Source organism: Crinia signifera, chromosome 4 (assembly GCF_055691185.1).
Source record: "Crinia signifera chromosome 4, ASM5569118v1, whole genome shotgun sequence".
Taxonomy (NCBI): Eukaryota; Metazoa; Chordata; class Amphibia; order Anura; family Myobatrachidae; genus Crinia; species Crinia signifera.
This window is the reverse complement of record NC_139220.1, coordinates 299022918-299036774: the sequence shown is the minus strand read 5'-3', so window position 1 is coordinate 299036774 and position 13857 is coordinate 299022918. Positions and strand designations below refer to the sequence as shown.

At 46.4% G+C, this 13857-nt stretch overlaps 1 protein-coding gene across 5 annotated transcripts in view; it reads left to right on the top strand.

Moving 5' to 3' along the window:
• The window catches only part of KANK2 (KN motif and ankyrin repeat domains 2), a 71736-nt gene that overhangs the window by 44089 nt on the left and 13790 nt on the right, over window positions 1–13857 (top strand). For 4 of the 5 annotated variants that reach the window (XM_083185165.1, XM_083185170.1, XM_083185168.1 and 1 more), the window contains 2 exons: window positions 13292–13388; window positions 13546–13798. In XM_083185165.1, the coding sequence (XP_083041291.1) occupies window positions 13349–13388; window positions 13546–13798 (293 nt within the window). In that variant the 5' untranslated portion in view covers window positions 13292–13348. Of the gene's footprint in view, window positions 1–967; window positions 1113–13291; window positions 13389–13545; window positions 13799–13857 lie in introns of those variants that run through there. The other variant, XM_083185169.1, reaches the window with a different exon arrangement.

Genomic DNA, 13857 nt, shown 5'->3' with positions numbered 1-13857 from the left:
TGGTGGGAGGGACAGACCCCATGTCACATAGCTCTCTCCTGCCTGTGTCACCCTGGGGTGGGAGGGACAGACCCCATGTCACATAGCTCCCTCCTGTCTGTGTCACCCTGTGGTGGGAGGGACAGACCCCATGTCACATAGCTCCCTCCTGTCTGTGTCACCCTGTGGTGGGAGGGGCAGGCCCCATGTCACATAGCACCCTCCTGTCTGTGTCACCCTGTGGTGGGAGGGACAAACCCCATGTCACATAGCTCTCTCCTGTCTGTGGCTAACTGGAAACAATGAGGGTGGTGTCACTGAAATCAGTATATTTTTGGATTGTGGGAGGAAACCGGAGTACTCGGAGAAAACCCACACAAGTATGGGGAGAATATACTAACTCCACACAGATTGAGCCATGGTGGGAATCAAACCCATGACCTCAGTGCTGTGAGGCAGTAATGCTAACCATTACACCACCATCACTAGCCTGGTGCTCTCTGGTGGTCTCCGCTGTTTCCACTGGGGCAGGGTCTGCTGGGGGAAACCTCTGATTGCTTAATTTTAGTCCCCACCTGGGGGGCTGGGGGCCGCCAAGATGCCAAACAAAGTCCCGCTGGTGATTCCAAAAAATAAAATTTTTAGGGAAAAAAAGACACCGTGTTTTCTGTAGAACTCGCCATCTCCCATATTCAGTCCTTTCACTGAATTGGAAGATCCAATATTTTTTATTGGAGAGTAAAACATATCTATAACTAGTAAGTCATGTAGGAATCTTGCGGGCAGTTGAATACTGTATACTTCTTACAATAATCCAATGTTTTCAAGATTTAATTGTTTTTGGATCTTTTTTTGTCCACACATTTTAATTTAAATGGAATCTCAAGTTTGTAGCAATAATTATAATAATAATAATAATAATAATAATAATAATAATAATAATAACAATAATATCAACCTTATCACCAGCACTTTCATAAATAGGGCCCTCCACATCTATGACCATGCCATTGGGACTGGAGTCGGCACTCTGTGTGCTAAAGAAACATATCATGTTGGGTGTTGGTGCAGTTATTGCTCAGACTGCATAGGAGTTACAAGGAATGTGACCCAGAACTGGAATGCGGTGCAGGGTAAGGGGCACTGGGAGATGTCTGTCTGCTCCATAGTGTTGAAATAACCCATTTTGTGTCATTCCTCCCAAACTCCTGGTTTCCTCTTTAATCTCCTGCCAGTGGGAGGGAATGCGGGACTCTGCTCTCCGTCACCGAGAAAGAATTGGGGGGGGGTTTGGTTTGTGGGTTACATACTTAACCCCTCAACCTCTAAGGTATCATAATTTCTTTTAATTATCTTATAGAAATATAAATAATTTTATATATATATTCATTCAGTTTTGTTAACATTACATGTGGCAGGCGCCTTGAAAAAAATGCCCGCAGCATGTATCATTGATGTGTTTGCAATAAATTCAACTGCAAAAAAAGACCCTGGAGTGACTCAGCTTCCCTCTTAATATATATATATATATATATATATATATATATATTTTTTTTTTTTTTTTTCAGTATTTCATTTAAAAGTCCTGTAAAATCCTTTGTTCCTCACCATTTGTTCAGCATGACTAATTGACTAATTCCATGTAACTCCACCCATGCCGAGTAGGGAGGGATTGGCAGTGGGACCGTGACTGGCAGACAGGGGGGGCGGGGTCCCAGACTGGGCGGGGTCCACACACACCGTCCTGGGCGTCTAGTTTTGTGAATATATATAGCTGAGCCGAGCAGCAGCCTCCAGCCAGGTATGCCGACGTTGCGCACGCGCACACTGCCGGCCATTCCAACCAGTGGGGGAAAATAAGAATTCATCCCCATCAGATGCTGTCCATCAATGGCATAAAACTATTCTACCCTCGTTTATCGATGCCCAAAACATTGAGCACTAGGTCCCGACCATCGATGTTTTGGGAACATCGATGTTCGATGGCCATCTTAGGGGAAGATGTATCAATAATACAATTAAAATAAGATATTTGTGTAAAGACGGAAGCTTGCCAGTGACGTAGGGGAAGATGTCTCAAACTGTCTCAAAATAACTAGTAGAGTAGTTGCCCAATGCTAGCTATCATTACAGATAGAATGTAAAAGATAAACAATAGTAAGAAATGGTTGCTATGGGCAACGCCACCACTAGCTTGAGACATGTCCCCCTATGATAATCATTGGCAAGCTCACAATTAGTTGCAGCCTGACTTTGTTTTACTACCGCTTATATCTCTGTTCTTGGATATGTTCTCATTAGCGAGACTGGGTAATGGAGGGATGTCCTGGGTTCCCCGTGACCTGACTCATTCCCTCCGGGCTGTTAGGGGACGAGGCTGTCTTTGCAGTAACCAGTGTGGGTAAGAAATGTTTATTTATAGAGAAAATATATTCCATATAAGGGGATGTGGGAGAGCGGGGGCCGGGGAGGGAGAAGATGTGGAGAAGTGTTACTGCAGGAACTAGAGACTCAGCATGAAGTGATTCCTGTCTGCAGTAATGGATGTGAGGGAGGCTAAATAGTCTTCTTATAAACACATGTGGGAAGGGGTCATTCACTAGTGCAGGCGCCCCCTACCAGGGGTCACACCCGTCCCTGCTTTTCTTACACTTCACACCTATTTTATTATGTAGAGCTTTGGCGATTCATGTTGTTATTATACGTATTCAGTAATTATCACCAGTAGGGTTGGCCATTGATGGTACAGAGGGGCAGATTGATAAAGGGGAAGGTTGCATCAGCCAATCATCTCCTATCATTTTTATAAAAAAACAGCCTGTAACTTGACAGTTAGGAGCTAATTGGCTGGTGCTTTATCACCGTCGACTTTATCATTTTACAAGGCTGTCCCAGACTAGAGTCCCCCCAATATTTTATTCCTCCTCTAGCATACCTCCGAACTGTCCCGAATACAGCTGTATAGTCCCGCTGATTGCAGACCGCCCCGCTGTCCCTCCTGTGGGTCACAGTGTCGCAGAGCAGCCGGAGAAGATGCTGCACACATGCATACGGCATCTCTATAGAGCAGGGCTGGGCAATTGCGGCCCTCCAGATGTTGATGAACTACACATCCCAGCATGCCTTGCATCAGTTTCAGCATGGCTACATAGCAAAACTAATGCAAAGCATCCTGGGATGTGTAGTTCATCAATATCTGGAGGGCCGCAATTGCCCAGCCCTGCTATAGAGCATCGAGGGAGGCCGGGTGCTGTCCAACTGCTAGCGGAGCGCTGGGCCCCAAAATTGCAGAAATCTGGGTCCCGGTGCAAGGCCACACCCCCTCAACATGAGGCCCCGCCCACCTGGCTCAAAAAGCCGCCCCTTTTTTTGAACGGTCCCGAATTTACACAATGTTAAAGTTGGTAAGTTTGCTCTATTTAGTGATGGAAGATGGAACCTGTTCAGCCCCCAAAACAACCACAAAAAATCCTGCCCCGGGTTCTTAATGTGGCCAACCAGCCGGTGTGAGTGAAACCATTGATGGTCCTTCATTACATCGTTTGTGACTATCGATGGTCACTCACTGCACCACCATTGATGGCAGTGAGGTGCATATAGGTCATTGGCTTGTGAGGCAATGGCTAGGATCAGAGACAGATATACACACACATATATGATTTGCTGGTGAGTTTTGACTTTAAAACTAGAACAGCACAAAGATATGAATAATCAAAAGATGATATGTTTAAGTTATAAGTATCTTATTTGTAGTGTTGTAATATGTTTATACAAAAAAAAAATGGAGTGTACTGATAAATACAGGAGAGGCTCCGTCCTGTATACCTACCCTGACTTCACGTCACTGATATATGTTAACAATCGATGGGGTCCCGTGCGCATTGGAACAGAGTTGGACGGACTGCAGATAAGATAAATCGTAAATGCAGCTGTGAGTGCGTCCAATCCCCGCTCTGCAGCTGGAGGCGGATGGCGTAAGTCAGTAGTATTAAAAAAAAAAAAAATTACAAAAGAATGGGCAGACCCTGATTGGCTGAGAGAGGTCTCTCAGCCAATCAGCGGCCACCTGAATATGAGGCATACATGCCCCATAGTGTATAACTGAACAGCTAGATTATTCATAAAGTGGGATTATTTTACAGCGAAATATCCCTGTACTTACATGGCAGGGAGCACTGGAACAAACCTTTTATTCCTTAACAACTCCCAGATGTACAGTTCTAGCATGAGACTGATTTAGCGCTGATAGGAAGATCCTCCATATAGGCAGGGTGCGGCAGGAGAAAAACACTAAGGGACTGTCTGGTTAACGCAAACAAGATCCACATGTTATGTGAGCCTCGCACTCATGCTTGTTTACACTGCAGTGATTGATCATCCTGCGTTAATTTGCTGTGTTGCTTATGCAATTAGTGGCAATTTCAAAACTTCCTTCCATATATAGTGTGGCCACCCACATTGTAACCTCATAGTGTGGTACGACCAACGGGCTTTCTCAGTGCTTTATCTGTCCACTGTAGAGCGTTGCCTGCTTCTGTTCTTTTACCTTTTCCTTAGACCATGGCCCCATTTGCGTAACAAGAAATATTGCCAACAAAGTGTCTGTCCCCCTCCCCACATTATTATTTTGTTTTATATTTACATGTTTGGTGCCAGGGGTTGTTATGCTCCTTGCCAGGGGTTTCCATTTTCTTGGTAGTTACCAGGGGTTTCCTGCTCATTGGCAGGGGTCACATGCTGGTTGCCAGGGTTTCACATGCTGCTCTCCAGGAGTTTCTTGCTTGCAGGTGCAGAACCTGGCACTTCTGAGTAATACTGTACATGCTCCACTCCACTGACAGGCGCTAGAGGTACAGTATGACCGCTATCATCTGTCTCCTCCAAGGCGGTGGCCATTTTCTGAGGGCTGGTTTCAGCAGATTCCATGCGAATGGACAGACTGCATATAATCGACAGAGACCCTGTGGCCCCGTGGTGCTGGCTCACCCCAGCCTCTTCATGGCCCTTATCTACACAGGTTGAGTATCCCTTATTTGAATATCCATTATCCAAATTATTCCGAAAACCATACATTCCACAAAGTGAAAAAAAAATCTGTAACTGGCACTACTGAGGACATGATATGTAACAGTGGCGTAACTAAGCCTCCGCAGCCCCCGCCCGGCCGCATCTGCGGTCACTGTCCCGTCACTCGCTCCCGGCGCCGGCTCCTGCTGATAATGAAAAGTGACTCTTAGAAAATGGCTGCCCCCGTATTGCAGACAGTTTTGGCAGCCATTTTCTAAGAGTTACTTTTCATTATCAGCAGGAGCCGGCGCCGGGAGCGAGTGACGGGACAGTGACGCAGATGCGGCCGGGCAGCAGCGCAGCGGTGACTGAGGGAGACTGGACGGGACAGTGACCGTCAGGTAAGAGTATGGGGGGGGGGGGCGCCGAAAAAATTTGGCGGGGGGGCGCAAAATATATAGTTACGCCACTGATATGTAACTGGCACTACTGAGGACATGATATGTAACTGGCACTACTGAGGACATGATATGTAACTGGCACTACTGAGGACATGATATGTAACTGGCACTACTGAGGACATGATATGTAACTGGCACTACTGAGGACATGATATGTAACTGGCACTACTGGGGACATTATATGTAACTGCCCTACTGAGGACATGATATGTAACTGGCACTACTGAGGACATGATGTGTAACTGACACTACTGGGGACATTATATGTAACTGGCACTACTGGGGACATGACATGTAACTGGCACTAAAAATGTGCAAGAAAACGATTGGTTGGCAATCAAATTCAGTGCCTGAGATAGTACACAAACTTTGTTTCATGTTTTGAAACCTTGTTTTTTAAAAAAAATAAGGTACTTATGTATTATCTGGGCTCCCATGTTAAATGCACCCCATTTTTTCATACCCCTACTATCCAACTACGCATGGAGTTTATTTTATATAGTGTGGCGAGCGCAGCGAGCCACCGTGCCCGAAGCGTGGCGAGCGGACGCGGTCTCATAAGAAAAACGGGAGCCCAGATATTACATAAGTACCAAAAATAAAATATATTTGTGTGTATTTCATGTGGTTAATGTATTTATACAGCATAAATGCAAGATACTTCAAAATACATCATTGAAATATAAAAATATTCCAAAATACGGAATAATCTGTTCTCCAAAATGCTCGGGACCAGGAGAATATTGGGTAAGGGATACTCAACCTGTATTACCACCCTAAACCCCACTACAAACTATAACTCTATACTGCACTTTACATCCAACTAATAGCTGCCCACCCTCCTGCATTCTGCAGGAGACTCCCTGACATACAGTAGCAGCAATCTCCCTCATTAGTTTAGCAATCATGTCACCTAGCCCACATCACACTGTTACATCAAAAAGTAGTTACCTCCCCTTCTGCATTCTGCAGGAGACTCCCTGACATAGCAGCAATCTCCCTCATTAGTCTAGCAATCTCCCTCATTTCACCCAGCCCACACTGTTACATTTTTGGGGAAAAAAGGAATGAGAGAAAGGGCGTGGTGGGAGAACAAAATAGTGTGCCGAGCGTAGGGAGGCACAAGCCTTAAGCATGGTGAGCGCAGCATTCCATGCGAGGGGACGCCGTGCACTTTAACCGGTGTCCATGTGGCCTGTGTCGACATTCGGGTAAAAAAAAAACAATGAAAAACCCCATGTCGACCTTTTGACTGTCAACCTAACCCATGTCGACCTAATGACCCTGTCGACCTTATGAGCCTGTTGATCTAACCCATGTTGACCTAGACTCATGTTGACCTAGACTCATGTTGACCTTCCTGCATGTCGACCTAAATGCATGTCGACCTAATGGTGTCGACCTAATGACTGTAACAACTTGCTGGTGACCAACCCCCATACCAAGTCTAGTATCTCTACTCACTGCTTTGGGGCTCATCTATATTTGGAATAAGTCATTTTAAAAGATTCCTCTCAGATGTAGCAGTGCACAGCTGCGCTTCTAGTTGATGTGTAAAGTGATGTTCCGCAGCTTCTTTCCTTAGGATGCTGTACTCTGAGCAGATAGGCCAGCATCTGCCACACGAGAATTCTATACCTCTGGCTGCTGCATATAATGGGCCCCATACATCAGCAATCACAATTTATGGATTTTCAGATATAGGGATATTTTGGCCAGATAAATGGATTTTACAATCTATCTGACTTTGCCCACACATTACAGATTTATTTCAGTGATCGGCAGATTTTTCCATCTAAAGATTGCATCTTCATATCTGGAAATTGCCCCAATCGATTGTCATTTCAGCTGTTCATAATGTAAATAGATGAAGACGACGAATTGGGAATGCCCACACATATAAAAAAGATCTGCAGATAATACCAGATTATTAAACATGTTTAAAAACCTGATTAAGCAATCGATTGGCGATTTTGATTGGGATTGTCAAAAGGGGGAGCCCACACATCTAAAATTAATTGTGGCAATCATCTCCATATCTGAAAATTGTCACAATTAATTGCTGATGTATTGGGGCCCTTAAGTCTGTTCCACTGCTGGTACTGTAGCCTCTAACTGTCTTATTCACGTTTGCATGTAAAAGACCTGTCTCTCAGTGAAACCTGCGTATTTCCGTCCAGTGAATGCAAGGCTGCTTTTTGGGGATTTTGCCTAATTAGATAGCCCCCGGCGAAGCTATTACCCATCAATCGCAGGTAATAGCATATCCCCTTTAGCCCCTATGTTTCTCATTTTTGTGTAAAGGTCTCAAATGTATTATGATTTATCACCCGTTATATATAGCCCACACATATTCTACATAGAATATTCATCCATCCACATTAGTCCCTACAGGAATAGTATAGAGGTGTAGTGTAGGATGGGAGGAGTAGTGTCAGGGCTGTGTATGGGGAGTCAGTACAGGAATAGTATTGAGGTGTAGTGTAGGATGGGCAGAGAAGTGTCAGGGCTGTGTATGGGAAGTCAGTACAGGAATAGTATAGAGGTGTAGTGTAGGATGGGCAGAGTAGTGTCATGGCTGTGTATGGGGAGTCAGTACAGGAATAGTAGAGAGGTGTAGTGTAGGATGGGAGGAGAAGTGTCAGGGCTGTGTATGGGGATTCAGTACAGGAATAGTAAAGATGTGTAGCGTAGGATGGGCAGAGTAGTGTCAGGGCTGTGTATGTGGAGTAAGTACAGGAATAGTAGAGAGGTGTAGTGTAGGATGGGCAGAGTAGTGTCAGGGCTGTGTATGGGGATTCAGTACAGGAATAGTAGAAAGGTGTAGTGTAGGATGGGCAGAGTAGTGTCAGGGCTGTGTATGTGGAGTAAGTACAGGAATAGTAGAGAGGTGTAGTGTAGGATGGGCAGAGTAGTGTCAGGGCTGTGTATGAGGAGTCAGTACAGGAATAGTATAGAAGTGTAGTGTAGGATGGGAGGAGTAGTGTCAGGGCTGTGTATGGGGAGTCAGTACAGGAATAGTATAGAGGTGTAGTGTAGGATGGGAGGAGTAGTGTCAGGGCTGTGTATGGGGAGTCAGTACAGGAATAGTATAGAAGTGTAGTGTAGGATGGGAGGAGAAGTGTCAGGGCTGTGTATGGGGATTCAGTACAGGAATAGTATAGAGGTGTAGTGTAGGATGGGCAGAGTAGTGTCAGGGCTGTGTATGTGGAGTAAGTACAGGAATAGTAGAGAGGTGTAGTGTAGGATGGGCAGAGTAGTGTCAGGGCTGTGTATGGGGAGTCAGTACAGGAATAGTATTGAGGTGTAGTGTAGGATGGGAGGAGTATTGTCAGGGTTGTGTATGAGGAGTCAGTACAGGAATAGTATAGAAGTGTAGTGTAGGATGGGAGGAGTAGTGTCAGGGCTGTGTATGGGGAGTCAGTACAGGAATAGTATTAAGGTGTAGTGTAGGATGGGCAGAGTACTGTCATGGCTGTGTATGGGGAGTCAGTACAGGAATAGTATAGAGGTGTAGAGTAGGATGGGCAGAGTAGTGTCAGGGCTGTGTATGGGGAGTCAGTACAGGAATAGTATAGAGGTGCAGAGTAGGATGGGCAGAGTAGTGTCAGGGCTGTGTATGGGGAGTCAGTACAGGAATAGTATAAAGGTGTAGTGTAGGATGGGCAGAGTAGTGTCAATGCTGTGTATGGGGAGTCAGTACAGGAATAGTATTGAGGTGTAGAGTAGGATGGGCAGAGTAGTGTCAGGGCTGTGTATGGGGAGTCAGTACAGGAATAGTAGAGAGGTGTAGTGTAGGATGGGCAGAGTAGTGTCAGGGCTGTGTATGAGGAGTCAGTACAGGAATAGCAGAGCTGGGTAGAGTAGGATGGGCAGAGTAGTGTCAGGGCTGTGTATGGGGAGTCAGTACAGGAATAGCATATTGGTGTAGTGTAGGATGGGCAGAGTAGTGTCAGGGTTGTGTTTAGCTGTGTATGAGGAGTCAGCACTGGATTAGTAGAGATATATATTAAGTAGAGAAGAATGTGAGGAGTAGTATCAGGGCTGTGTATGGTGAGTCAGTACAGAAATAGTAGAGCTGGGAAGTGTAGGATGGGATGAGTAGTGTCAGGGCTGTGTATGGCTGTGTATGGGGAGTCAGTACAGGAATAGTATAGAGGTGTAGAGTAGGATGGGCAGAGTAGTGTCAGGGCTGTGTATGGGGAGTCAGTACAGGAATAGTATAGAGGTGTAGTGTAGGATTGGCAGAGTAGTGTCAGGGCTGTGTATGGCTGTGTATGAGGACTCAGCACTGGAATAGTAGAGATCAGTAGAGAAGAATGGGAGGAGTAGTATCAGGGCTGTGTATGGGGAGTCAGTACAGGAATAGTAGAGCTGGGTAGAGGAGGATGGGAGGAGTAGTGTCAGGGCTGTGTATGAGGAGTCAGTACAGGAATAGTAGAGCTAGGTAGAGGAGGATGGGAGGAGTAGTGTCAGGGCTGTGTATGGGGAGTCAGTACAGGAATAGTAGAGCTGGGTAGAGGAGGATGGGAGGAGTAGTGTCAGGGCTGTATAGAAGCCAGTACATGTATCCATGAATGTGATTGAGGGACTATGAGCGCCATATGAAGTGTGAGTTATAGTTATATTATAAGGTCAATCTCGCATTTCCCAATAGCACTGATTGAATGTATTTCACGCCACTACTATATTGTAGCTGTGTTAGATGATTCCTCAGGCGCAGTATATTGTGACTATTTGCTACATCAGACATCAGCCCAGTAAAGTTCATGCCCCCCCTGAAGAAGGAAGGAATGGGGATAGGAGGGGGCACAGCTGCACACAGTGTGGGATGTTGTGGCTTGGAGCTAGGAAACAGAGAGCCTGCTGTCACTGTGATCTGGGGAACCTCTGTGACAGGGACAAGCCAGGCACAATAAGTGTGTGTCTGCCAGGGCAGAACTGCATGAAGAAAGCTTGTGGGGGAGAATAGCGGGATCTGGAGGGGGGGGAAGCCACTGGAACGTAGACCGCGCAGAGGACGCAGGATGAACCAGTGGAACAGAATTAAACAGCGAAGGGCAGATAAGGCGGGGGAATGCGATTCCAGAGGAAGCGCGAGAGATAGTGAGATATATAGGACAGGCGGGTAGATATAGGATGAAACTGGGACAGTAAATGGTATGGCAGGGAGGAAAGATGAGAAGAGAGGAGAAATGGCAGCGGATAATAATAATAATAATAAAAGAGGAGGGAAAAGGAATAAGGAGATGTTGACAGGAATGGAGAGAGAGTAAGGAGGAAGAAAAGAAGAGCGAACAAGAGGGGGATAGGTATGGAGGGGTGGTGAAAGAGTGACAAGGAAAAAGTAGGCAGCATGGTTGGTGTAATGGTTAGCATGACCACCTCACACTACTGAGGTCCTGGATTTGATTCCCAATGGTGTGAGGTTTGTATGTGCTCCCTGTTTTGTGTGAGTTTCCTCCGGGTGCTCCGTGTCCTCACACACTCCAAAAACCTACGGGCATATTAGTTAGAGCAGGGGTCTGATGAAAGTTTCCAGGTTCCCTAGGCTGATATATATATAGCTTCCCTAGTAATGCTGCTAAACACACGTGTATGGACCCATTCATACTGCCCATGTAAGGCAAAACTGGGGGTGGTCAGAGGGTGCACCGGACCACCCATTTGGCCAAATATAGTTTACTTTTTTATTACCTTCCAGCAAAGGCTACCGGTCATTCTCCATTTACATACCAACTGGGCTTCCTTTTTCTTCCCCTTCCCCCTGGACACATTGGCAATTAAAGTGCGCACGGGCATGTGATTAGATTACATCACGGCAAAATGTGGCGTGATATAATTTTATCACATGCCCGTGCGCACTTTAAAATCCGTGAGTCCATCAAAGCCCGCCTTCCCGGCCACCCGCCCTTGCTGGTCGCTGCACCGGCCACAGGCCATTCTTGGACACCCGCCCGACACTGGCAGCCAACCCTATAGTCCAGTGTGTGTGTCTGATATTGGTGTGTTAATGATATTAGTAAGCTTCTATCGCCGCCCATTGCCTTTCGTCTGCACCCCCCTCCCCTGTCCTCCATGCTGCTTCTCCTCCCCCAGCAGCATGTTGCAGCCGGGGATGTCCTTCCGGCTGCAGGGGGGATAGAGGAGGAGACACCAGGGACCGCTGCAGAGCCCAGGAGGTGACGAAGACCCCCCTCAAACCACATTACAGGTATCGCGGGGGGTCACCGCACAGCAATGCCAGCCGCATATGTTAGTACATATGTGCTGGTGTCGCGGCGAGGGGCGGCGATGTATATTAATACATCGCGCCCAGAGAGAGAGAGAAATGGTAGGAACAGAAGGGAAAATGAATAAGGAGAGAGGGCTAGAAGTAGAGAGAGAAAGACGGGGTGGAGTGAGAGGAGTGTGCAGAAAGTTGGGGGTACAGATGGTGCTGGGTGTGAGAAGATAGAGGGTGCACAACTGAATAACATAGGACATAGGGAGGAATATTTGAGAATACAACAGAAAGATGTATCTTGATTATCTAGACCCCGTGACAGAGCATGAACTGTACGTATGATACACACAGAGCACATGATGAGGAGACAGAAGCCAGAGAAGAAAAAAAGATGACAGAGGAGGAAAGAACAGAAGGCCACAGAAGCCTGAGGAATGTAATGGGCTGCGGGCGAATGCCACGTGCCAAGAAAGCAGGAGGGACATGGCAGCTAGATTGCAGGGGGGTAATGTTAGCCTCCTATTGTGGGCATGGTACGTCCTGTGTAAGTGGTCCTAGGAAACACAAGGTATTGTGATGGTAAACCAGAGCAAAGCTGAGCAAAGCCTGGTGCAAGGGCTCCCCCTACAGGCCGGCATCTTATAGTGCATTTTAAGTAATGCAACTTTTCCGAGGCACTCTTGGAAGTGTGTATGTGCAGGCCCCCTGAGTGAATGGCTTTGGCAACTTGCATAGTTGCCAGGCCGGGGGTGGACAGGGGAAAGGCACATGGGGACGCCCAACGTTTTCCACAAAAAAATGCTGGGTGTCCCCATGCGAACGCAGGCAGGCCGATACCTGCCAGGGGCGGGCAGCAGAAGTCACATGATGTCAGCACCTTCCCCGTCTGCATCCCAGATGCTCAAAAATATAAGTCAGTCTAGAGTCAGGAGTAGTTTGTATATAATGTGGCGAGCGCAGTAATCCGCGTCCCCTCGGAGGGCGCGCTACGCTCACCACGCTTTGGGCTCGGTGGCTCCATGCGTAGTGGATAGTGGGGTTATGAACAGATAAAAAATCGCATCGGATCGGCCGATATATCGGCCGATATCGCATCCGATATATCGGCCGCTGTGAAACTAAACAAGTACCGATCAACATGTCATCGTCATAAAGTGATATCAATTGCTTATTTGTCCCTCCCTGACCCAAGCCCCTAAGATCTGGGGACTGTCTAAGGACACACGCAAGGGGTTCTATTGCCAAATGAACAGCATCGGGGACAACGGGCATCCCTGCATTGTCCCCCTTGCTAACTCAAATGTCTCTGTAACAAATCCATTAACCTGGACCCTCGCTCTAGGAGCACAATACAACAACCTAATCCAGTTGATGAACTGTGTTCCAAACCCAAACTTTTTTAATACTGCCCAAAGACAGTATTGCTATCATATGCTTTAGCGGCTGATGTCAGCTCGCAGATTATTGTGTGTGGACCAGAATAAGGTCCAATATGTGACACTTGTATACATGTCTGTGAATTATACCCTGTAACCACTACAACCCCATTGACCCTACTTTGCTACCCCTACATAATGTACAATACAATCACCAAATCACCTCTTCTCTCCTCTTACAGGACACATTGACACAATAAACTCTACCCTGTTCCTTTCTGGTCCAAACAATTACAGAGATGATGGCGCAGGTTCTACAAATGGAGACTCACTTTCCAGGTACTAAAAAATATATTGCATTGGTCTTGTAATGTAAGTAAGGCAAATTAGAGAAGTGACATCACTGCACCCCACCCATAATATACATGTGACTTATATTTGTAGAATGATGTGTATCAGTGCGTGGTGGGAAATTTATTTTTTTATTTTTATGTAGGTAAATCCGTCCCAAATTCATTGTCTGCTATGAAAAGCCCTGATGCGGCTCCGTATTCGGTGGAGACACCATATGGCTATCGCTTGGATTTGGACTTTCTGAAATACGTTGACGACATAGAAAAAGGCCACACCATCAAGCGAGTACCAGTCAACCGTAGACCTCGCTATGGATCCTTACCCCGGGGCCCCGGCTACACGGGATCATGGTGGACCTCTACAGAGTCTCTCTGCTCCAATGCCAGCAATGACAGGTACTATGTCATCAATATATTACTGTGTATTAGTGGATAAAGGTTGGTAGACCTCATCC